Consider the following 26,335-nt stretch of genomic DNA (forward strand, 5'->3'; position numbering starts at 1 on the left):
ACCGTTATTTAATGTAAAAAATGTATTCTCAGTTGTTCAGTATATGCTTAACTTCGACTGTTTATGTTTACACTTCAAAAGAATTCTACTATCATATATTCATTTTTCTGCCAGTAGCTAAAACGCCAGACTATTTTTTGTGTTTATTCAAGAAACAGAAAGTCACAAACAAAAACAAAGCGAGTTCCAAGCAGAGTTAAATAAGCGTTTAATTAGAAGGAAGAATGTAAGTGAGATTGTACTTTGTTCGAGTTGGTAAAAAAACCGAAACAGTCGTGTTTTTGAATAAATTAATTCGACACTCAACCCAAGTTTGCTTCCTATATTTTCGCTTTTTTTCGAATAAAAAAATATTTATTCGTGTTTGAAGCCGGAGGATGTTTACCGGGCCTGCTCTCAATCTTCAGTACTTAATGGAGTTCGTTAATGTTAACGCCTTGTTGAGCGTAATTGGCGTTTTTACTCCGGCAATTATCCAAATCGTGTCTTATTTTTGACAGATTCCTCGAATCATGAAAAGCGAAAATTCTTTGTTCGCGTTGACAATGCGTCAATTTTGCATGCGATTTAACAAGATTGTTAACTCTGGCTCAATTATGGTTTTTGACTAACCAACGACAAACTTCATGCACAATTTGATAATTAGGTGCTTTTAATACGGCGCGTCCAAAACAAGAACAGCTGACGCTATAAAAGGCGATGGAGCACCTAATAAATATCATTCTCTTAATGTAAAGCATATTTCACGGTTGCATGATCAGCGTTTTAAGACACTTATATCGATATGGATGTCGTCAGCTTTGTTCAAAATTTTACGCCCCTTCATTACGTTAACTTTGACCCAAATTCTTTTTAGCTAAATTATCGAAGTAAAAAAAGGGACCACGAGAGGACCCTTGGGGAAAGCAGGCCCGTTATGGCAAAGTAGTCCAAAACTGAACCTGTTACAGTCTTTCGAGCACAAATACATGTAAAATTAGAAATGAATGAGTTTGAGAACGTTGTAATAAATAATGCATTCGCAGTATTGTTCTTATACTTTCCAACCTACAAGATGTCGCACAATATTTATAAATACAACGAAGGAAAGATAACACTTTCGTTCACGTTGTTGTGGATTAATCGCAGATTAATAAAGTCTGAACAACAAATCCAAAGATATAAAGACTTTGACTCGTCGCACGTTGCAGTTCGGCTTCTGTTCCGAGATAAAATTGCACAGTTGAGATATTAATCTTAAGATAAAATGCGAAATCCATCAAGTACAATCACTATTGTTGTTGTATACTGTTATCTTTATTTAACACACACACGTGGTGCGTTTTTTCACCTCGTATAGTCAGGTATTACAGAGGTGTCTCACACTCTATTATTTTGTTTTATTTAAGAGATCAGCGAATTTACGATTGTTCGCAAGACCCTAACTCAAAAGTCGCGTTTTTTGGAGAAGAGTCTTCACAGTGGACGCTTTGTCCCATGTACAATACGGCTATGACGCGCGTTTTCATCTCGTGTCATGATCTAGTGCTTGTCATCTGTGCGGCACGAGTGGATTTTGGTTCATTATCAAACATATGCGTCTTGTCAATCCCGATTAGTCTTTACACGCGATCTTCCAACCGCCCATGACTCTTGGATCGGGACGGGCAGAATCAACGCTAGGAATTCGGATCGATCGCGGATTCGAGTCGCAGTTTTGGCGAAATGCTGGCACCAATTAATTTGGTATTTGTCGTGCGAGTGGAAGCAAATAGAAATGGAATGCGCTATTGAAAGGAGCGATCGATTTTGAAGGAAAGCCATGATGAATGCGAGTGTCATGAACTATTCAAATGTGCTCCGAAGCAAGTCTTAACCTTTACCGCGTCTACAATGGCCGTTTCTAATAGTTTATAACAATCTCATTATTCATACAGCGTGAACGCACGATCGGTTTCATATCGCTAAATTAGAATCGATTAAGAGAGTATCTAGCAGGAGGTCAGGTCCCGATGGACCCGCCCGTTTTGCGGCTTTCTCGAACAGGGAGACCGTTCTCTTCTATCGGCTATCTTATATCATTAGCGGTATCCTAGCAGGGCGCTTTCAGACAGAGACGGACTGGGATTTGCAGCCTGAGACCGGTTCAATACCGGAACGCCTTCGTGCACCGGTTGGTCTCAGATTTGGCCTCTCAGTAGGCGCTGGCAAAAATTTTTCCCAGAGGAACACGAAAAATCTATAATTCGGTGTTTTCGCCTCCCGAGCGCAAGCTAACGCGGAAAGTATCACTGCCGACGGATTTTAGATCTGTTCGACTAGAGGCGATTTTATGATTAAAATTTGTGTGTTTATCCCTTTCGAAAAGATGATGACGTCATCTAAAAAACATTGATACTTGGCGTGTTTATTGTTTTGAATGTAGAATGTAGTTTACATAGTCAGTGGAAAACTAGCTGAAGCCGCCCCTGTATTGTTATCTGTAAATGCTCTATGTATGCATGTATGCATCAGTCCTGTGGCGACAGATGATAAATGATACTTCTTAATAGGAATCCAGTTCCCTGTGAATTGCTATATCGACCATCTTCATTGGTTAAAAGCCTAAGCGGCCCTTCTCTTCCAACTTTAATCAGCCAAACACCATTTTCATTTAATAAAACTATCCCGCATCTTCGAGCTTCATGTTTTATAATTAACTTTTACGCCCCAACTCATTAATACAAGTTTAATTGCGGTTTTGTTATAAAAAATCAAAAATTATTCCATGCATATGCAAGGCCTGCAAGATAAAAGATAACACCTTTTGTCACGCTAAACCCGTGATTAATCGTCCTGTTATTGTAATAATATTACAATTATTGCCTTGATTGACATTTAATTTTAATCCTCCATCAGGCCGTTTTACAAAATTTCAGGTGCGGTTCATTTTTATTGTTCGAATCGCGTTTTTAATGCTGCGAAAACACACAAGAATAATGGGATTAAAATTGGAAATGTTTGCTTTCTGAAATTGAATGGAAAGGCGGCTGGCGATAGCGGGTCGGGTAAAATTACAAGTAGAAACATTGACGTCATAGTTTTAAACGCGCATAGTAAATTATATTTACAATTTTATGATACTGTGGGTGGAAATTCATTTTCCGTGGATTGCAGGTCTTGAATTTACTGATTGGCGTTTAAAATTTTCGTAGGATTATTTCTGTGTGGTGTGCGTTCTCTAGATGTAGTAGATAAAATGCGGAATCTGCGTCTCTGATTCCGGTCACCGATCACAGCAAAAACTATCGACATTGAAATCAATTAGAGTCAACTTTTCACTTCCAGGAATAATTTTATTTGACATAATTCTTATTGTTGGATTGTCCGTGGTAATTAATGCTTCGCTCAATTTCGGTTGTCATTTTTTGCCCATTCTTAAACACATGTGCTATTCTTCATTATGTATACTGTCATCACTTTGCATTTTATTATCTCTTATTAGGTAAAGACAAGTCAAAATAACTCTCGACACACCACGGACTTTCTTAATCATGTATTCAAAAATTCGATAAATTTGAATACTTGAGATACATGTATGAAACCCACCAATTTAGTTAATCTAGAACAATATGTTAATATATTTTAATTTGGCATACTATAACTGTTAAATTTGCAATTCAGTAGTATGTTTATGCGATGTTGTCAAAGATAATCTGTGTATCAGTCAAATTAACTTTATGCTTGACAGTTATGGAGGTAGTATATAACACGAAAAATTTTATGTGCTTGTAAAGGGAGCACTATCTGATATCTCAAATTACAACACCCACATAATCCCTTCGTTGTACTGTTTTAATTTACATTTCATTTCTTGTGGAAGGAAAGAATTTGCACGGCGAGTCGGCTAAGCGAAACAAAACTACCAACTTGGTTTAATATGTTCCGGAATTGATTTAATTGTGTTATCAAACAAGTGACGCCCTCTTGTGAAAGTATACTTCACTCAAATGTTACTTTATAACAATATTTTTTATCGAGTGATATAAGAGCTTTTTTAGATAACACATATCTCATAAAGTTAATGATAATTGATGGTTATTCTTAGGATTCTAAGTGCCTAGATTAGCTAAAATTTGATAACTTATTTTTCGCAGTTGTTCTAATAGTTGGTTTTGTTTCTATTTTTAATGTTCGGTAGGTTTGAAATATATTTATTTTAATACAGAAACGTGATATTAACTTAAAGAAACGGAAAAATTAAAATCTGTTAAATTTAGTCTCAAGTAAAATTATTTAAGTCGTACTTTCTAAGTTGTTTTCGTTCTTGAACTTTAACTCTACAGCTAGAAAAAATATTCAATAGATAAAAATTTCTAAGATTAAAACTTAAATAATATTATTTTAAAAAATGTTGTGTCGGCGGTGGAAGTTGCAATCAGTTGTGAAATTTTTTTGTAACGAATTCTAGAATTGAGGTTTCAAAGCTTATTTTCTAGGAATTCCAGCGGAAATCATTTTTTGTAGTAGCGATTTCGCAATAAGTTTGCACTTGCATTTTCGCAGAATTTCGATAATAAGTTATTTCAAATATTAGTGATGTATCATTCCGCGAAATTAAAACGTGATTTTTGTGTGAATTTGTGGGGCGCTGCGAGTATTTAATTTTATTGCGTTTTCTTGTTAGCTGAAATGGGTGCAAATCCTGAACGTGACACATAAAGTGATATAAATTAACCTAAAATAGAGTTTTGCTGTTATCTGAAATTGCGCTCTTGATTAGAGATAAATTGAAGAGTATAAAAGAATGTGTAATAACATAAGCCATTTATCAACATCATTATAATAATAAATAGTGTAGTTTTTTCGCGGCGAGTTTGCGGTGAAGTCGGTGATTATTTTGGTTTTTAATCATTTGACGGTTGGTTGTGTCCGAGTATCACAGTGAAGGGGAACAACGAAATCAGTTGACATAAGCACAGATTTAAAGAATTGATCTGGAACTGTGTAAAAAAGATAGCTTTTAATGAGCAAATAGAGCGACCAATTAAATCCGGGGCGAGTTATCGAATTAGAAAACAATGTAAATTGTATTCAACAATACAATGGCAAACAGTACTTAAAACGACTGTTTGTTCGAGCAGCTTTGTTTTGCCTAAGACACCAGTAATGAGTTGTTTGACTAATTCTTTTTAATTATTTTTTTTTCTTAATATTACGATATGTTAGATTGCATGTCAAGATTGTATCCTTTTGTAATTACAGCACTCCGCCTAGTTGGAGTTTATTATAATTCGGATTTATTTTTGTTTAACTTTAATTAACCGGCTCGAAATATTCCAATGAATATGTAATGACTTTGGGATTTTCGAAACCACCCTCTCGAGGTGGACTATTCGAGGAACTTGACGTTTTTATTGTCGTCATAGGGTACAAAAGGGTTTCACTGAAACCACTGTGAAATTTCACATTTACCATTGTGCAGTTTCTTCTTTCAGGACCACTCGACGTCGCTTTCGAAAATTAGAAATTGACAGAGGTTTTCTTTATTCCACGTGTCGTTTTACCGTTTTCCGAACGAACGCAATCCGGCCAATTGTTTTATTCAAAAATAAAAACAATGTCGTATTTGTGAAAGAATTTTATAGGACGTCGTTCTTCATAAAGTGTAAAACGTTTTGTGGTTATTTCCTCTTGTGCAATAGACCTAAACCGTCACAGATCAATCGAGCTTAAAAAGTTCCTTACAAAACGGAAATCTAACAAATTTTTATTAGGTCGCCTTTTTATTGGAAAAATATTAAGCGTTTAATAGTTTTTTCGCGCTTTGGTTATTCCTAACCACGTCGATTTCGTTCTGTTGGTGATTGAGCAAGGAGCCATTTTTGTGCGAACCGCTGTTCCGGTTCCAAAACGACCGACAATCGGACCGAAGTGCAAAATTCAGCGGAAAAAATTTTAATCGTAGTACGACACTCACACTTAACACAGATTAGTCTTTTTTTTATTGCACAACGGGAAATTTTTGGGTATATTTAAATATATTTTTGACATTTCGTACGTCGATTTAATGATACTTTGATTTTCATACTCCGACTGTGACCCTGTTTTCTCTGTGAAAATTCAAAGTGTTTAATTATTTTGCAATTTAAAGCCGAATATTTCTTTTCACAATTAAAAAATGAAGCTGCGGCAAATGAAATATTTCGGTAGCAAAAACTGTTATTTTCAGGTTTATGTTCTGCTTTTGTGTATTGCAATCGATAAAAAAGTAGCACCTACGGAAATTGGTATTTGTCCACTGTGATAATATCATTACTATTATAATAAATTAGCCAGAGTGGTTTTTGTATCAATGAATGTGTAAACTTTAGGCTATCCAGCTTAGATAGGTGTACATAATGTTCATATACTCACACAAGAATGTCCAGGTTGATCTCAAAAATTTTGAAAATTCCAAATATTCCATATTTTTGTCCGTAAAGAACACGAAATGATTATACATTTTAAAAGTTGAATAACATACAAAAATACACATTTCTTCGAAAAATAAAAGTACTTGCCATTGTTTGAAGGTCTCCGTTATTTTTTAACGAGTAAATTATTTTTTGGTTCTACTGTAAAATTTTTGATTTTTTTTTTATTTTTGGGTAATTTTTAAGCAATAGTTTTCGTAAATTTAATTTTATGAATTCATGACTATAACTATATTTAGTAAATAATCCACATTTTACACATTTTGTTAAAGGATTTCCAATCATTTTTAATCATTAAATTCGAGAGTGCCTGTTTATAATTTGTTTAGTGTCTAAAAGCGTCATTAATTTAATGATTTAAATAATTTAAATCACCAACTGCGTTGCGTAGATCCTAGAATATAAAAAAATAAATCGTCCGTTTCGCGATTTAGATAGGTAAACATTTTCAATAAAAAAACATTTTTTTTGTTAACTTTATTTTCAAATTACGAAAATATAATGCATATTACGGACTTTTTAAATGCAGTTTAAATCAAAATAAATTTAACAACCTCCGAAAATATTATGAATGTAATCAAGTTTTATTTGTATTTAAGGAATATCATGTACATGGTAAAACATTAACCAAAGTTTGTGTTATTATCCCCACCAACATTTTTATGACATTACCTAAACATTTTGCATAGTAAATGCTGTTCAAATTATAAGGGTTTGAGGGTTCCACTTATTTTTTACCGAGTAAATTATTTGTTTGTTATACAACTGTAAAATTTTTGTTTTTTTTTTAAATATTATTTTTTTGCGTAATTTTTAAGCAATTATATTTTTAATTTGATTTTAGGGTTCATAAGATTAATTAATTAATTATTTGATTAAACAATCCATATTTTACACATTCTGTTAAAGTATTTCCCAATCTTTTTACTCATTATATTCGAGAGTGTATTTTTGTGATTTTTTTAATTGTTTAAAAACGGAATGTCATTACTTTAATAATTAACTATATAAATAAGCGAATTATTAAAAAAAAGAAAAAAGAATCACTGATTTAAATCATTCTGTTAAATTGAAAAATCGCTGATCTATTGGACTGAGTGAAATCAAGTTTTATGTGTATTTTAGGAATATATAAATGGTAAAACGATAACCAAAGTTGTCTGATTATGGCCACCAAAATTTTTATGACGTTACCTAAACATTTTGCATAGTAAATGCTTTTTAAATTATAGGGATTATCATGAAAATATACAATGCGCAAAATCAAACTTTATCATTTTTTAACATTGTTGGGTTGTACTTCAGCGGCGAGGGAAATTCTACCACTGTGGACAATTTTTTTATTTTAAAAACAGATATAACAAAACATTAATTTATATTTTTATATTCGGGGAAACTTCGTAAACATAAATAACAGTTTTACTAACGTAGCAGTGTAAATATAGTTGTTAGTATGTAGTAAAATACGTAAAAAATGAAAATTAAAATATATAGATAAAATATAAAGTGCTTTCAAAAATGTAATACAATAAACGTAATTAAAACTCCTAACGTTTGATTTTTCTTGCTATTTTTTGAGTCTTAATTCCAAATATGTAACTGAAAACCAGAAAAAAAATTGTGATAAAAAACCGTTTTTTCCGACCCTGTACAAAAATACACATTTTTTTTCAACAAATTAAACACTTGCAGTTGTTTCGTCACACAATTGTATTTTTTTTTAATATTATTTTTGGATAATTTTTAATAAATTGTTGTAAATTGAATTTTATGAATTCGAGGGGTTTCTATAATGTTAAATATAGATCCAAAAATACTTGACTTTAATTAATTTTACAATCATTTTTAATCATTCATTTCGAGAACGCATTTAAACGATTTTAGTGGTGAACGGCTTTGCTCCTAGAATATTAAAAAGTAGATCATCCGTTTCCATGTTTGTCGTCTGTTGGTGACTTTATTAAAACACCGTATAAATAAGTAAATTTTGATTAAAAATCACTGATTTAAATCATTCCGTTTTTTTGTTAATTTTCTTTTCAAATTACGAAAATATACTGCATATTACGACCTTCTTAAATGCAGTTTAAATCAAAATAAATTGAACAATCTCCCAAACTATTGGACTGATTGTAATCAAGGAATTTTTAGGAAGTTTTTCTGATTATCCACCAACATTTTTGACGTTACCTAAAAATTTTGCGTAGTAAATACTTTTTAAACTTTTAAAATAACGGTGGTTTATGAAACCGCCCCGATTTATTTAATTTTTAGGGGTTATCATGAAAAAATTAAATTCGCATAATCAAATTTCATCATTTTCTGAGGAAGCCGTACTTGTAGGAGCTGTAGTTCCGCGGCGAGCCAAAGTCTGTCTACTACTCTAGAGTATTTTTTATTTGAAGAACAGATATAACAAAGCTTTAATTAAAAATATTCGAGTAAACTTTGTAAATATAAATAACCATTTTACTAACGTAGCAGCGCAAAAAAAAATCTTTAGTTGTTCATATGTGTTTAAATACCTGGAAAATGAACATGAAAATATATAGATAAAATATAAAGCGCTGTCAAAAATTGAATAAACGTAATTAAGACTCCTAAGTTTTGATTTTTCTTCCCTATTTTTTGAGTTTTAATTTCAGATAATTGAAAAACCAAAAAAAAATCGTGATAAAAAACCGGTTTTTCCAACTCTGTACAAAAATACACATTTTGTCGAAAAAAAAAACATTTGCCGTTGTTTTGTCATACAATTGTGAATTTTTATTATTTTTTATATTATTTTTGGATAATTTTTAAGAAATAGTTGTAAATCTGATTTTATGAGAGCGCATTTAAACGATTTTAATGGTGAACGGCGTTTCATTGCTCCTAGAATATTAAAAAGTAGAGCCTCCATTTCCATGTTTGTCGTCTATCTGGCGTAGGTATATGTCATGTAATGGTAAAACGCTAACCAAAATTTGTCCGATCATCTCAACCAAATAAATTTGCTCACTTCATGTTACAATTTTTCGAAGTAAATCCTGTGTAAAATAGTATATCTGTCTAAACTTGTGATTTATTAATCTGTCCCTGTTTTCAACTCTGACCATGTAGATTTTTGGAAAAAAAAATTCAAAATCGTAGGACACTTTTCATTTGAGGTTAATTTTCTGTGTGTCGGTTTTTGGAAAAACTCAAGACTGAAAGAATCGTGGCATATGTGTAATCAAAATTCATTTGTTCATACTTGATGACGTCATCTCAAAAATCAAAAATAAGTTTGCGAGTTGCCAGAAAATGTTAAAACATATCTACCTTATAATCTACAAGAGCTGGCATTTATTAACATTGATTTTATAATTGCCGAACAACAATTAAAATGTCTTTACCACCCCTTGCAGAAAGGTAATGTCATGGTAAAAATTTATTAATAATAAAAATTTTAATGATCATTCTACACAATTTTTACTCCTGCGTTTTGAGAATAAAATTTTGAACGGGAGTTCCAACCACATGTTTGTTTGTTCTTAATGTTGTAAAAACAGTTCAGAAACGTTTACAAGGAGCACAATATGTTTATTGTTTGTAATTTTTAAGTCGTGTGAAACTCTGATATTGAATGATTAATCGAAGCGTAACAAAAATATTTTGTCAATTTTTTTCATAATTGTTCAAGGTGCCTTTATTTGTATTTGCTTTGTTTTTAGAACGATATTTTTATAACGCTCTTGTCGTATTTAATTGATAAAAATATTCGTTGTTTTATTGGTGAAGTTTAAGCAAAGCCGAAATTATGCTTGTATTTGATACAGCTTTTGTGATTTTCAATGTTTTCGTTTTAATTTTCACTGTATTGTGAAGATCCCCGAAAGCCCCTCTTTCTCATTAAGTATTAATCCCGAACGCATTGCGCCTCGTTCACGTTTTTCCTTAAACTTAATTGGAAATAATATCCCCGAAATCCATCAGAAAATTTCGGAAAGTTATTCAATTTCCCGTTTCGCAACATCCAAACTTCCCGGCTGTGTCAGGGAGTTGCAGGGACTGACGCTCGTTCCTGAAAAGAAAATGTAATTATCCTTTAAAAACATTCTATACGTATTCGTGTCCGGGTATATGATCCTTTGATAACATCCAAATAAAAAAATCGTTGCCGGTTATATGATTAAACTGGGAGGAGCATAAAAGACAATGGGTGTTGGTTAAGTTAACAGTAGGGTAACAGGGAAACGAGAACCACACCTTGGTCTCCCGCTTGGTTGAACCAGCCGTAACCGAGTCTGCTGGAGTTTCGTCCGCCATCTTGTCGACCCGCGGTGATAGAGCGCTCCTTTTACTTTTTCATCATGTAACTCATGCCGGGCTTTAATTTCGTCCGTATATTAAACAGGTGTTGTTTTGCTTTGTTTATCGACGAATATGCCGTTGATTAATGGTAAATTCTATTCGAACTATACTAATTATCTAATTATTTTAACCGAGCGAACGCTCGATGAAGACGCCATTTTTCGACGCTTTTAATTAAGGCGGGAAGAAATTGAAGAATTTCATTACGCAAATTGGTTTAAGTTCGTGCCACGTGGTTTTATCTTGTTTGACTATTACACAATCTACTGAGATAATAATGTTTTGTTCTTTTTCGCCAGCATTGTGTTTGCTTTGATAAGCTCAAGATTTTCGGCTTCGAAACTATTCACTGATATCAGTCAAGTTCATGCATTCCGCAACTATAACGAGATAGAGAAGTGCATTTTGAGCTTAGCTAGCTTGTGCTGGATTCGATTTACTTAATTGCTTTAGCGCTATATTAATTTTATCTTTGAGTACATACATAAGATAGATAATTCGTTGACAATATCAATTCAGTGTTTGTTGAAATTACGCCATTCCCACGTTTTCTCTACAGTCGCTCAAATGTGTTATTTTTTTATGGTTTAGTGCATATTCGTCATAACGTCGGTGGTTAGATGGAAGATCTTGACACGTTTTAACTCGTTTGATTTTCTAGGATATGGATCTTATAGAAGTGCTTTGGAAGCAGGACGTAGATTTAGGATTTTCTCTTGATGCGGCCAACGGGAAAAACGATAAACCGGAACCCGATTTGCAAAATGGCTCACCATCTTCATCTATTTCCATGGAAAATGATGAGATTGAGAAGCTAAAAACATTGAAGGCGATCAATGAGGATAATATCAAAGTTAGTTATCTCGGTATCATTTTGTAACGTAACTAACACTATTGTTATCATAGGAAGAACCTGAGAACGAACTTGCGGATCCTTGGGCAGGCTTCAACTATACCATAGACACAGAAACAGGTTAGTACAATCTAGCTTTAATAGACACCCATGCGTATTTAAATTATTTTGTTTTGCATAATGTGCACGAGGAATTATCAATTACAAGATTTTACGCTTGATATTCCAGCCAGCTGTAATGTTACGGTTTAACGTAGCTAGTTTGAATAAATTGGGTGATGATGGTTCCACTTTGGTCAATTCCAGGTCGGAATGATAAGTTTTCGGCGAAAAACGCCGATTGTTTATGTATAAGTGAATCAATCAATCAGCGTGAAAGGTCTTAAATATAAATAAATGGAGTGGAGGAGAATAATAACGTAGTAATGCATCTCCCTTATAGGAGAACCCTTGCTCTTAATGTAAGAACACTCCGCTCCATGCTGTTCAGATTGATGGAAAGCATCGTTCGCTACAGCCAGATTAATAACTTAACAATGGAAGTTAGATTCCGTGCTCTCTGTCTAAAATATTCCTACGATAGCTTACTTTTATGAGTAATGATGGTCGTCTGACAGTTGAACCCGGACCGCGATGATCGGCAAAATTTTTCTATTCTCCGGAGAGCCTTTGATAATTACACAAAACTTTCGAACTCGTTGCATTCTACGTCGTTTTATGACAATTTTTCACTGGTACGCATTGCCCCCGAATCTATATGTGTCTATACGTTATAATTCAAAAACTAGCTTAGGGTGGGCCTTCTTGGAAATATTCTCGCTCCAACGATAAAATTGAAGAGTCATCCTGTATGTTGTATCGAATAAAACCGGGGCCATAGCCGAGTTCTCTTTCACAGCCAGCACCTGTCTTTAAATTAACTAATTTAAAATTTTATTCCACTATTAGTATTTATTATGGACGGCAAAAAATGACGGCCGGAGATACGTTCCAGAACAGTAAAGGTAATTACAGGGCACTGTCTAGGAGCACTCGCCGGAGTTCATTTTCAGATTCGCTCGATTTCGAAAAATTTCATGTCTTTCCACAGCTGACGCTCCGAGACAGGTAAGTACGGAATTCCTCACTTCGGACCGAGGAATATATTACGTCCGAGGGTTCGAACGTATTAAGTCACCTACGATTGACATTGTAAGTACCAAACATGTTCAAATGTTAAGTCTTAATTAAAACGGGACGACTAGCTGGTCGTGCGTAATCCGTAATTAGTAACGTAATTGCAGCTGCAGGAAAGCCATATTGTCATATTTTGCGTATTGATAAAGTTGGGATAGCACTTTGATAGATTGGTTGCGGAGTGATTACGTATAATAAAATCTGAATAGTGAAATATGACAGCCACCAATTTAGGACATAGGTTAGGTCAGATTACAGACAGGTACACTCACAAATATTGACTAATGGTCCATCTGTCATTCAGCAGTGATAGATGCCCATTTACACAGAGATTTCAAGTACCGATAGGAAGTAAGGTACAGATGAAGGCTATCATTGTTTTACATGCTTACAGTCTGATTCAATTATTCAGATGACATTTGATTAGCGTAAAGCGCATTGTACTAATTGTGCAACGTAAATAATAACATTTACAAAAAAGGGTAACAATGTACCGCAAATATAAACAGATAATAGTAGATGAAAGTGATTTTTGATGGTGAATACACCTGTTGCAAGCATGAGTCGACGGTCAAATTAGCATATCGAATAGCCAATGAGCTTGCATCAATGATGTAGTTAGCTTTACGAGTGTTACAATTAGAAAAGAGTCTTTGTTGGACACTCTGCACAAATGTTAGCCACTTTAGATGAGATGCTTGCAAGTTGTCATGACTCCAGACTTTGGTGTTTTCCTTGTGCATGACGCCACGCTTCTTAGGTGATACAACAAACAATGTAAGCACAATTCATTCAGTGGCCAATGCTGGGGACAGACCTTACTAGACACTATGCAGACTAAAATGACTAGGTGTTTTACAGGAATTTACAACCTGACTACTTTATTTAACACGCCGCACCGGATTACCCCGTTCACGGACTGACTAGGTCAAAATTTAGCACCATCATACGCTAACGCAAACGCGCCACATTTTTTTCAAACACACACGCTCAGATTCGAAATTAAGACATAGGTGCGCGATTATCACCAGCACGAATCAAATAGGCAACCCTTAATTCACGCATCTTATCTTATCAGACGCGTCACAGATAGAAAAGAGAGCACTTTTTCATTCACTTCAATTGTAGACACAAAGAGATCAACTAAATGGCAGGAAGAAGTCGGGTTTTATCATCTTGCGACTGCAAACAAACCGAAAAGTTCGTAAGCGAATTTGAAATTGCGATTAATTAAAAAAAAAGTTAGGTTATATAGTAAAAAATCAAAAGACGAACGAACCGTGTTTGTGTTGGTAGCGCGGAATTCGCAAGTTTTTTTTTTGGTTTGTAAATCTATGATGGTCAAATTTTAATTATGCGTCGTAACGGGAATGGTGGTTTTGAGTGGCTCATCTGAGTGTGATGTCTGTTAAGTTGAAAAGTCAAAGCCTGTCATTAAGTGAATATCTCAGAAGAAATTCTTTGCTACCTTTTTAAGTGGATTATAGTCAGAGTCATCCTTTGTTAGGAATTTAAGATTACATTGTTACAACACTCGAGTGGGCCCAAGGTCTCGTCATTTCCAGCTCTATTGTTAATGGTTCTTTGCCTGTTTCCCCATAAAACAATCGCCAATGAAAATTAACTCCACTAGTCACAAACATAACAGTACACGAAGTTCAAATTTCTACGATTTGCCGCCATAAATCACAAAATCGCATCAGATTTGCATACGAACACTAATTAAGGGTTGCATACGTGGTAGGGGCCTGGCGAATTTTTCGCAATAACAAGTTATCCGGCCCACTAAAAACCAAACAAATACATGAAAGTCGCTCAAAGCAACGAAAATAACAACTCTCCAGCGCAGGAAGTGCAAAATTGCATAAATCGCCACTTGTGAAAATTCTAACCTCAAGTGTCGCAGTTTTGCAAGTGGTACACGAAAGTGCGACTTTTTCGTAAAAAACGATCACGAAACCACCTTAATTGTTGCATTCTCTGGGGTGTCGTTGGTAGTGGTTGCGCGCATTTGGTTGTTCGCGCTAGGTGTTGTTTTTTCAGAGCAGCAGTGTAAAACGTGCCGGTCCTGATGGTTGGTCGGTTGGGTGTTTTAATTGGTTTTTGGGGTGTGCGTTGCTGTAGGGGTCCGAGGGTAGTGCTGGAGGTGGCAAATAGTTGATGGAAACGTAAGATTATAAAAAAGTTGCAGTGCAATGCTATCATCATTCGGGGTTAGAAGGAACCCGGGTTCTGCCCCTCTCTTTGGAGCCCCTCTGTCCCCTGAGCAAGTTCCCTTTCTCTGGCCCCCATTGTCTGAGTGGCAGCCATATTAGCTTGGAGCTCGCTCTGTTGGGCTGGGTCCTGATTGGCTTTGCCTGTTTTCAGCTCCGCAGTCATAGCTTCGATAGCACACATTCAATTCCTGCTGCTCGTGCTACGGTCATGTGTCGGTTTAAAATGTTTTGTGCCCAAAGTTTTTGTGTTTGGTTCGATTTTACTGGTGGACTGTGAAAGGACATGATATTTGGATATAGTGTGTATTTATCTGTGTTACGGTGATTGTGTTCTGAAGGTATGTTGGCTTCGTAAACAACATCATTTGCTCACTGATCTGATCTTTACCTATGCATTTGCGTCGAGGATCATTAGGGCCAACAATAGGGCCTCTATGAAATATTAATGATTTTTGTTTGTCGTAGTTTTCGCTTGTCAAAAATCTTACATTGTAGCCAAATTTATGATTAATGACGTGCCCTAGGTAGGCATACTCCAGGGAATTGCTCCATGACACGACGAAAATTATTTCATTTTCTAATTCTGAGTAATGGTCTTTTGCCCATTCCGTCGGTTTTAATATTTGACCATCCTACCACCAACCCCACTTTATAGAATCTACTAAACAGAGCACATGGCAGTTAGATTCTTCCACGTTTACAACATCCATCCCTCCGGACTATAAATAAACCTACAAAACACGTTTTTTATAAACAAATTTCGTTAAAAACTTATTATTTTTCACACTGCGAAATCACGTTGGCGTGTCAAAACTCAAATAAAAGTGCGCGCGAAATTCAAATTAATCAAATTTCGAAAAATGCAAATTCGCGGCGGTTTGTTATTGCAAGAAATACGCTCGAATGGGATTATTTTGGTGGTATTCCGGCGGAAAAATCCGGGAGTCCGGATCCGTCGGCCGCCGGGTATTTGATGGCGCCTTCCGTCGAATGGCGTCAGTCGTCTTGTTAACATTCACAGATCAAACAAAACGATTCCATTTAAGTTGATAAAATCATAGTGGGCTTTGTGTGCCATTAAGTGTCAAAATCCGCATTTTTCAGTTCTTTTGCCGTCGAAAATCTTCATCAACGGTCACAGGATTCGTGTGATTTTATTTGTTTCTGAGAAGCCATTAGTCGAAATGATTCGAAAATGAAGCACTTTAAAAGGTGAAAATTGCCGTGGCTTTATAATATTTCTAAAGATTCCTATCTTAAATGATGCGGTCGGAGTCTGGTCTGAAGTACCCTTTTTGGACCTGCTGTTGTCCGTCAACGTTTCCTTTGTTTTGTTTATTTATCTTTCATATACAAGAAATGGTGATTTTTGACACTTTTTGTACACTCGAGTATTGAGAGTATTATAATGAAGCTATTATGTTGTAACCAAGGATGTTTTTCTAAGTACTATCAAAATAATTATTTGAATATCTCAGGGACACCTTTTATTCGAAGCATTATTCAATTTTTGGTATTATGATCAACAGAATCTTCGCATTTTGAGAAAAAACGCATAAGAAAGGAACCGTGATTGAAAAAAGCTTTTGTAGAGTTTTGTCGTGTATACTAGTGTCGCACTCCACTAAACTGAGTTAATAAAATGACGCAAACCGGCTTTGTTAATTCTAAAAACGGCTCTGTAAGAATACATAAATCTACAATCATTTTCGATTTTTTTTCGATGTTAAGTTAAATAAAGATAGTTTTCTATTTCAATGCACCTAAAAACTAAAGTCAATTGAAATTCTACCCAAAAAGACCTTTTCGTGAAAGAAATATGCGACGTCGGTAACATTCAGCGTCGACAAGAAGTTTACATTACGGAAAGATAATTTCTGTGGAGAAGTATAAAACCGCCGCTTTGGAATAATAACTTCTTATAAACTTAGCATCTGTTTCATAAAGCATTCGCCGCATTTTTGCTTTTGATTAACACTACAAGTATGCCAAACAAGAAATTTAATCCAGGCATAATTCAATTTATCATAAGTGAATCATTTAGAAGAAGCTTTTTCTGGTTCTAAATATTTTGTAAAATTATTCAGTGTGTCGACGGGATGGGTAAGGTGTTGATGGTGAACTTTTGTTCGATTGGTGGTTATAAAAAATAATTTCAATGAGTAAGTATTGGAAAATTGTAAACATAATATGAGCATGGTTGTTGTCCTTATCAATAAAACTCGGGTGTCAGTGTAGAAAAATGTGGATCTGGGGCTTTATTTTAACACACTATCAATAAAGTGTCGACTGGTTTCAAGTCTTGTGTTTGATTTGTGCATTAGTTTCGTAAAAATAGTGCGACGAAAGTGTTTCTAAATCCGAAGAAAGACAAAATTACATCTTTGAGTCGATTTCTCGAAAAAAATTTAAAAATAGTTGCGTGTCATTTTCAAAAATATGAACATTTTAAAATAGTGTTTTAGATAAAAATTTATGTGAGTTTATTCGACGTAAGTATCAGTCAAACGGTATAAAAATATTGGCTCTGAAGTCTTTTAGCTAATGATGAAAAATTGCGATTTCACTGTGTCTATTTATCACCAAGTTAATCCAAGGTTTACTGTCAGAGTGTAGAAAATGTAAATAAAAATGCATTTCTCGTGCTGAAAATCAACAATCCTGATGACGAAAAATCGGCAAATAAAACTTTGTTTTCACACCATTCGTTGAACACATGCAGTCAAAAATTTTTTGAAAATTTTATCAATACGGTGTTAATTTTTTTTGTTTCAAGTCGATAATGGTAAAAATCGAAATTATGTTCAATTTGGGAAAAGTTGCACTATTTCGTGATTAATTTGCTTCGTTTAAACATTTTTAGTAATTTCAAAATCATAATAAAAAGCTTAAATTTGACAGTTTTTAAAATCTGCTACTTTCGCAATAACTTTGTTTGGGACTAAGACAAGAAGGTTACGATTCTTTTAAGGAAAGCGTAACTAACGTGTTGGCCTACTAGATTTCGGAGTATTAAACGCCATGTTTTTTAGACATTTTAAAAAAGAGAAACTGATCTAAATATTTTGATTAGTTTTTTTTTCTATTAAGTCTAAAATGCACTAAAAGGCATGTAAAATTTTAACCATAATTGGATAAAAATCAATCTCAAAAATTTAAAACAAGAAAAAAAGATAAAATATCAAAGTAGGAAAAAGTAGAAACTTTTAAAGTGAAAATTTTACACCATAAATTAATTTTTTTTTTTTAAATTTGGTTACAATTTTTGTCGTTGTGGTTTGTCAGATATAGTAATGAAGTTGCTCTGTACACATTTTTTTTTTGTGTGTAACAGACATACTTTTTACTCGATAACTGTTACCTTAAACATGTTTCAAAAAGAATTTGTTTTTTATGTTGGTCTAAAAATTTTGGAATCAAATTTTTGGTATAAATTTACATCCCTAATCAACGGAGTCATTTTATTATAGATAGTATCAAAATTTTGTCATTCACAACGTCAATTTGACAGTTGTGAAGTAGAAACCACGAATAAAATTGACACGTCAAAATATTGTGCATACAATTTCAAAAAAAAAGGTTATTTCTGTTAAACGTTGAGTGATCTATCCAGAGATGCATAATCGTAAAGATTATCTACATAAATATTTATTTTTTGCAACTTTTTCTCGTACTTTGTTAACGTGAAACGGAAAACTCAATCCGTATGTTTTCTGAGTGGAATTTTCGGTCTATTTTAAGAATGTAATATCTCCGTAATTAACAGACTTATGGTTTTGAAATTTTAAATATATGTTGTTAACTTTCTTTATAAGTAAGTTTTTTTTTTTGTAAGGGCACTTTTGTTAAAAACAGTTTGTGATAATTTTATTTTTTTTTAATTTTGGTGAAATTTTTGCATAACGCATTTTTAAAAATCAATATCTCAATTATTACAGGAAATTTCAGAACGCGGTTTTCAACAATGTTTTCAGCTTACAGAACTCCAGAAATCATACCAGATATATCGTCGATTTTTTTTGTTACAAACGTTACACAGTAAAAAAAACTTGTGTCGTAGATGTTGCTAACTTTTATTTTTACTATATCTCAGTCCCAACAAATAAAGTCAAAAATATACCTAGTACGATTTCTAAAGTTTCGCAAACTGAAAACAGTGGTGAAAACCCCGTTCCAAAATTTCAGTAAATAACTGAAATATTGACTTTTTAAACTACGTGATGCAAAAATTTCAACAAAATTTAAAAAATATATGATAATAAATTGTTACAAAAAACTGCCCTCGCAGTTATGTAGTGAAAGTTGTGGACAAGTTACATTTAAAATTTTATAACAATAAGTGTGTTAATAACTGAGATAGGTATTACAAATATATTGACACCAAAAGAGCCAAACGTAGCGACTCCTCTTAATGATTTTATTTAGTACATTTTTAGAGTACTTTTGGTTGTGTTATCGTACAAAAATTGACCACAATATTCTAGCCACGCTAAAAATATTCAGATCACTGAAACACCAACATATTTTATTATTTTTTGATAATTATAGCTACAAGTAAATTTCCGAATTTATTTAAGACGCAATTTTTCGAGTGTCGTGTGATTTTTAAGTACCTTGAGATGATTTGATATCTTTATATTTGTGTTATCACGTGTACATTGTTGTTTTAATTTTTATATTGGCTGAGGAAGCCGACTTTTGACTCTTCTAGTAGACTATGTACGCAGATTTTATCTAAAAAATAAAAAGTAGACATTCAAGCCAATTTGATAGTTGCTATCTGGTTCAAATCGCATTTTACATCGTAAAACAGTGTAAAACGGTTATCAGATTATCAAAAAATATATATAAGAAAATGATACATTTTCGTATTTGTGGCGAATATTTTGTTAATTTAAAAAAAATTATAGTGGTTAAAATAAAGAGATTTTGGGTGACGAATGCGTAGAATTTTATTTCATTGTTTACTACGATTTCGTCGGAATTTACTCCGTGAACGTATTATGAGCGTAATAAATATTACGTTTTCAGTAAGTTTCGCTAAAATTGTCGTTATATCGTTAAGTCGTGTGTGGATTTAGGGCTTTCGGTCGAAATTTCGATTACAAAGATGCATAAAATACGCCCTTTTGCTCGTGTGAGGAGCTTTATTGATCCTGCGCTTATTAAAGTCGGTGATTTCAATGCCGGCGCGCTGCCGACAATCTGCATTTAAATAATAGCATTAATAAATTTAGCAATCGAATTAGGTTTGACACTTATTCAGTTTGATATGTCGAAGGAAGGAATTCGCGCGTCTGAATTTTTTCGGTGTTGTTAATTTATTAATTTGCATATGTATACGTTCGTGATGGCGGCGGCAGCATGTTGTTAACGTCGAATAAAAAACAAAGCGTGCATGTTGCATTTTTCTGCAAGAACTGCTTATAAATAATGTGTAATTATGAGTATTATTTATGAACGCGTCCACACGTCTTTATTAATGTCGGCACCAGAGAAACTCTCACAACAAAATGGCTTCCAATGGCGGCGCTCTTTGACGTGCATTCTTTATACGCACAAATGGCTTTCCGGCACACGGCAACATAATATATTCGAATTTAATTTTCAAGTAACGCCTCTTCACATATAAAATACTACATTAATCATCGGATAAAAATGTATAGTTTTTTTCGTCGAATTATTTCACCAATCAATGGCCGGAGACGTCCATGTTGGCCCGGACCCGTTAATTAATCGACGAGAGATGGATCAGTTTTTTCGTTCGTCTTGAAACAAATGTTTGTTTTATTGTAGTAAAACCATTGACACAGTTAAGGTCGCTCGCATCAGTTTCACTAACAAATGGGATTTTGCTGAAACACCGTGATACAGCATGTAAAAATACACGTTAGATGCATTACCTTGTAACTTTTCGTTTTGTTCCTTTTCAAGTCTTTGTAGTATTGTGTTTCCGATGCCCGCTTATTTACTCCTATTCACCAAACGTAATATCTTCATCGCAATTGATAATTTCGACGCCATCTTGGAAAAATTATCAACCCGACGGGGTTGGTTTAAAAAGCTCCAATTTTCAAGGTGTTACACTTAACTAACGACCAATGGGAGATTAGAACTAATTCCACGTTAGTGTGGGGGTTTCTAAAGCTCGCAGGTAGCATTCGGCCGCTCCGCGACGGATCATTTCGGTCGATCTCATTAGTCTTTTTCACATTTTTTTCCCCACTTTGTTTTTGTGCTGTGCGCCATTTTGATTAAAATGCCGAACGAGAAAATAAATTGCTTTGAGTAATAACAACAATTGGACGGCCAACGCAATTACGTAAGTCGTTCGAACATCTCTCGTTAGTTTTTTAAATTCGGTCTACAACTGAAAAGCGGAAAAATTTATATCAATACGTTTTTACGTTTAGCCGCGACGTTTATTTTAACGTTGTGTGCGATGCATTTTTAGTGTTGGTTTAAAATTTCGCGCAAAAAGTTTTAAATAAATTGATGGATGCTATGGTGTAAAGCGCATTCTCTCCGGATTTTTTGCACCGGTTGCAATCAACATTTTTTCTCTGGCTTTGTAAGTACGATTGGTACAGTTTTTAAAATCGTGAATTGTTTCGTTTGCGGACGTTTAGATACACTTATTCTTATTTTTTTGAATAATAATAAAACATTACAGCTAAATTGTGCGCGACAAGCGATGCCTACGGTGATGATAATAAATCAACAAATGCACGATCGTGATAAAGAATGTTTTCTTTGTTTTCATCATCGTTAAATTTTAGTTACAAGTGATGTTATCATCTAATTATACAGGCTGTCATTTTTTCTCTCTATCTGCGTTATTTATAAAGATAAACTTCCGAATTTTTGTCTCTTTCATAAAGAACTTTAAACTTAACTTTAACTCGATTTAAAATTTGTAAGCACTTCCTAAAAATCATATATTTTCCTATTAAATTAATGTCTGCTGTTTACATAACGTCGGTTCCAGGATGTGCCCAAAATATATAAACTTATCGTTGTTTAAAATTTAGAAATCTTAAAAAAAAAATTTAGTTTAAGAATCCAATCATGATTAACAATTATTTTACATTTTGAAAATTGTTTATTATTTCGGGACGTCATATTGTGATCACGATTGATAGACAATCAGTACTTAGATAACTAAATTCTGCAGATGATTTATAAACGTCTACATCTACATTATTAAAGTATTTTTTATTATATTACATGGTCAAGAATTTTTTTGGAAATATGCCCGCATTTATACTAAGCTCGATCATTCTATTTATGTTTCAGTTCAAATTAGAATTTTCCGTTAATCATGATAAAAACGATTGTTATCAAATAAATAACATTTTAAATTGATTGTCACGCCGTAAATTCTGATCATCTCACGTTTGCACTTTTTATTGTTGGAATATCGTTGATTTTTCTTTTAAATGATCACAAGGAAAACACTTTATATCTACGAAGTATGCAACGATTAAGCGATTGTTACATTTTTAGTTGCATTATCGCTTAAAAACATGTAAATATAAATAATTCATTTAAAATAATTCATTGTAAACATTTATGAGTTAGTTTTTGTTTTTTTGCCATGCGCTTTCTAGTAACCGCATCGTTGTTTGTTGATTTTCAATACACTGAAATAATTTTAATTATTTGCTTGATCTGTTGAATAATTAATTTATTGCAAGCGTCACAATTTTATTATAATCCATTAGTTGAATGATTTTTGCAAGTGATCATTCAAACGAACGTAAGAGCTACTTTTCATTTTTCGAAAAAATTTAAAATAGTGTTTCAAATTCGGTTATTTATCATTTTTAATATTTGAAGTTGTTGAATATCAAAAAGTTGTTTTTTATGCGCTATATTGAACCTCATTTCCTTATCTGAAAGAAAATTAAGAGGTGACTTAATATACACGTATAAAATTCTAAGACTGGGTAAAGACGGGGCTGATTATTTCCATTTGAGGAAAAATGAACGATTAAGAGGACACCGATTACAAATATCAACACCACAATGTAAAACGAATATCAGAAGAAATTTTCTTTCTATAAGGGTAATAATGATTTGAATAAACTGCTTACTGATATTATTGAATCTGAAAATACAAATATATTCAAAAACCGATTGGACAAATTTTATATGTGGCAATAATTTGATGCGAATATTTCTAGAGAGTATTATAGCTTATTAGAGCTCTACGCAATTATGACCAATAATAATAATGTCATAATTAAATATCCTTTGTTAAATGTGTTCAGGTACATCAGAAGTGCCCAAGTTGTAAAAAAAATTGGTATTAGTTTGATTAAATTTTGGAGCTCTTTAGAAAAATGAAAGTGCGACGTCTTATTTTTGATGCGGCGTTTGACTTATCATTGACATTGTAGGAAGTGAATGTTTTCACAAAAATCGGACCAAAATATATCCAGTAATCAGCGACTTTATCTCGTCGAAGTAATTTTCGTATTGAAATAGTCTATATCGGTTTGATGCGTCGGTGTCAAAAGTTATCGCGTCGAAGGCTGTCATCACCCGTCGGAATTTTCCGGCTTTGAATTTCCAAAAAATGAATAACCGACACGATTTGACCCGGTGATAGACCAGGATCTGCTTACTACGAAAATGTATCCTTCAAAATTACATACCTGACAATGACATTTGGATCCCTTTGTAATTACGTTTGGGAATAATGATAGTTAATTCAACGAAAACATCAAAGTATTGTTCTGCGGTTACATAATAGTTTGTACATTCTTTAGATATGTAGATTCTTGTTTTAACTAGCGTTTTGCTTGTTTTAGGGGAGTATGTAGTAAAGGCCGAGGAACTAACAGAGTCTTTGAACGGAGCGGATTGTGGCCCCTCGTGTGATCTACCACTAGGGGACCTGTCATTGCCGCTCCCAGAGTTTCTCCTTGACGAAGCTCTTCGTCTTGTCGAGCTAGACGACACACCCCAAGTGAGTGAAAAAATCCGTGCGAATTAACGTAGCACACCTATAAAAAAATAAGACAGTATAATAATCAGCAGTCGAATTTTATGTAGGTGCAACTGTCGTTGTTCGGTTATTATAAAGTTGTTTTTTCTTTTTTAGGAGGCTATTAATGTTAAGGAGCTTGAGACTCTCGCTGAAGACACAAGCGACGCGGAACCCTCCCCTAGTACTTCTAACTCGAGCGAAACTCCGTCGAGTTCCAAGGATTCGGACGACGATTTGAGCATCCTCACCGACATGATACAGACGTCGCAGTTCCACCATCCCCATCACAGGGCCTTCCAGGTAGTGTGACAGTTGCGGCTAGAGCGAAGTTCCGCTATCGAGTCGATTTCCTATTTGGAAATGGTTCTATTGTGCTAGAAAATACTATGTTCATTTTTTGCTTTATTTGACTAGTTAAAGTGAAGGTTACCTGAGAGGTAGTGGGGTTTTCGAGTAAATCTCGAGAGTAGTTCGTGTCGAGAAGTCGGTGTGTCTTCTTTTTGTTTTTTGTTTTTAAAGTTTGTGGTTATGTTATGATCATGGTTTGCGCGGGTGTGAGAGTTTTCAAGGGTAAGTCTCGAGTGGCCTTTTGGAAATTACATGTTTAGAGAGTACGTTTTGCAGCCCAGGAAGTACACGCATCTACATCGTATTTAAAATAAAATTAACATTACCTTGTAATTTTATTGTCAAGGTATATTTTTTTACATAACCACTGTACTTTTCGTTTACGTTTCTTAATCGAATGAGAGTAATTAGACGTAACGTTGCCATTTGCTCTTTTGGTCCTGATGTTGGTAATTAAAGATCCTAACAAATTGTTTTCTTGACGTGAGAAACAAAATTTTGTTGCCGCGAAATTAGTTTATGCCTACCGGGCTTCTTAGACAATTATTGAATAGCTACGATTTCCACTAGAGGTAATTACTTCGTACTTATGTAACTCTTGATTAATTATTTTATTGCGAACAACATCATTTGTTTATAGCAATTATGGATTATTCCAAAATCGGGGTAATACCGGGGAAGAAAAAAACAAACAAAGCGCCCGCTAATTGTTCGGTGATGTCAAGATCGTCCCTTACGATGACAGATGGATTGTGGGCACTGGGTAGTGACTTCTTCTTTGTAATTTGCGGGCTGTGCTTGTCAAATTATCATCATGTCGGGTTACCGTCATCGGCATCCTCTCTCCTTTGTTAAAAATTTCTTTGTACCTGCCTCACTATCAGGTGTAAAATGTTTTCCCGAATCCTCCGAGTACGTTTTAAGTTTTTTTTTTCGATTTTTTGATTAATTATCGTCGCTTCAAGAATTTCCCCGTCGCTTTTTGTATGGAAGCTACACAAGGGCTTTCATTATACTCGCATGCCTTAAGTTGTTTTAGCGTTGAGGCGTTTCTTCGTACATCACGCATCTGTTAAGCATTCGATTTTGTTGACATGTAACCTCTCACAAAGTAAATTACATATGCAATATATTTTTTACCTTCGATTTCAACTTTTCGATTAACTACTATTAGAAAGTGCTAAATAGAAAAATTTACGGGCGTAACGAATCTCATTGCAAAATTCCTGATCCGGGCTCGATTAAATTATCGCTTTTTTTCAATGTATAATTTAAATTACTTTCAATTCACTCGCTTTCTGAACGAATCTTATAAAATGTGCCAAATTTTAATCGATAAAAAGTTTGACTGACAACTCGAGTAATTAAACGACAACTCCTCGCTTCTATCCTGTTTCTTCGTTTTTCTTCAGGATTAGACTGGTTATCTTTGTTTGTATTTGTTCAGTGAGAGTTTCCGTGGGAATGCACTTCTTCGAGAATCAAGTGTCTTATTCAGCTGTCACCTCGAGTGCTTATTTCTGGACGATGAAATTAAGAGACCAAAACATCAACCTGTAACAAATCCACATTTCTAATTCATGGTCTTTCCGTCAATATTTATTCTTCTTTCGATTGCACTCGACCATGTTTGCTTAGCTTAAATTATTCAGCGCAGGGAAGGGACGACGGAAGCGAATTGTCACTTACGTACTAAATGTCGCACACAATAATCAAGGCTGAATCCAAAAATACTTCACACATTTTTTTCAATTTCAAATCATCGGAGCGGTTTCTTCCCCCAGCGTCGCGACGCCTCCAACAATATAAATTCGCGTTTCGAAGAACAAGTGCAACCAATTAGGCAAAGAATGTCCTAAAAAAGCGTCTAATTTATCAATCTCCATGAAATACGAAATTATATATTACTTAACCAAGTAAAATAACACACCATTCAATGTTCCGGTAGAAGGTCACTTTTAAACACTGTTTATACGCT

General features: G+C 34.1%; 1 protein-coding gene across 3 annotated transcripts in view; it reads left to right on the top strand.

The window, feature by feature from the left end:
- Cnc (cap-n-collar) overlaps positions 1 to 26,335 on the top strand; it is a 45,274-nt gene that overhangs the window by 14,713 nt on the left and 4,226 nt on the right. For 2 of the 3 annotated variants that reach the window (XM_064073186.1, XM_064073188.1), the window contains exons 2-5: positions 11,431 to 11,622; positions 11,676 to 11,742; positions 23,831 to 23,988; positions 24,124 to 24,309. In XM_064073186.1, coding sequence (XP_063929256.1) covers positions 11,431 to 11,622; positions 11,676 to 11,742; positions 23,831 to 23,988; positions 24,124 to 24,309 — 603 coding nt within the window. Of the gene's footprint in view, positions 1 to 11,357; positions 11,378 to 11,430; positions 11,623 to 11,675; positions 11,743 to 23,830; positions 23,989 to 24,123; positions 24,310 to 26,335 lie in introns of those variants that run through there. The other variant, XM_064073189.1, reaches the window with a different exon arrangement.

The sequence above is a fragment of the Zophobas morio genome, unplaced genomic scaffold, assembly GCF_036711695.1.
Source record: "Zophobas morio isolate AGI-343-1 ecotype UQ-CSIRO unplaced genomic scaffold, CSIRO_AGI_Zmor_V1 ptg000044l, whole genome shotgun sequence".
NCBI lineage: Eukaryota > Metazoa > Arthropoda > Insecta > Coleoptera > Tenebrionidae > Zophobas > Zophobas morio.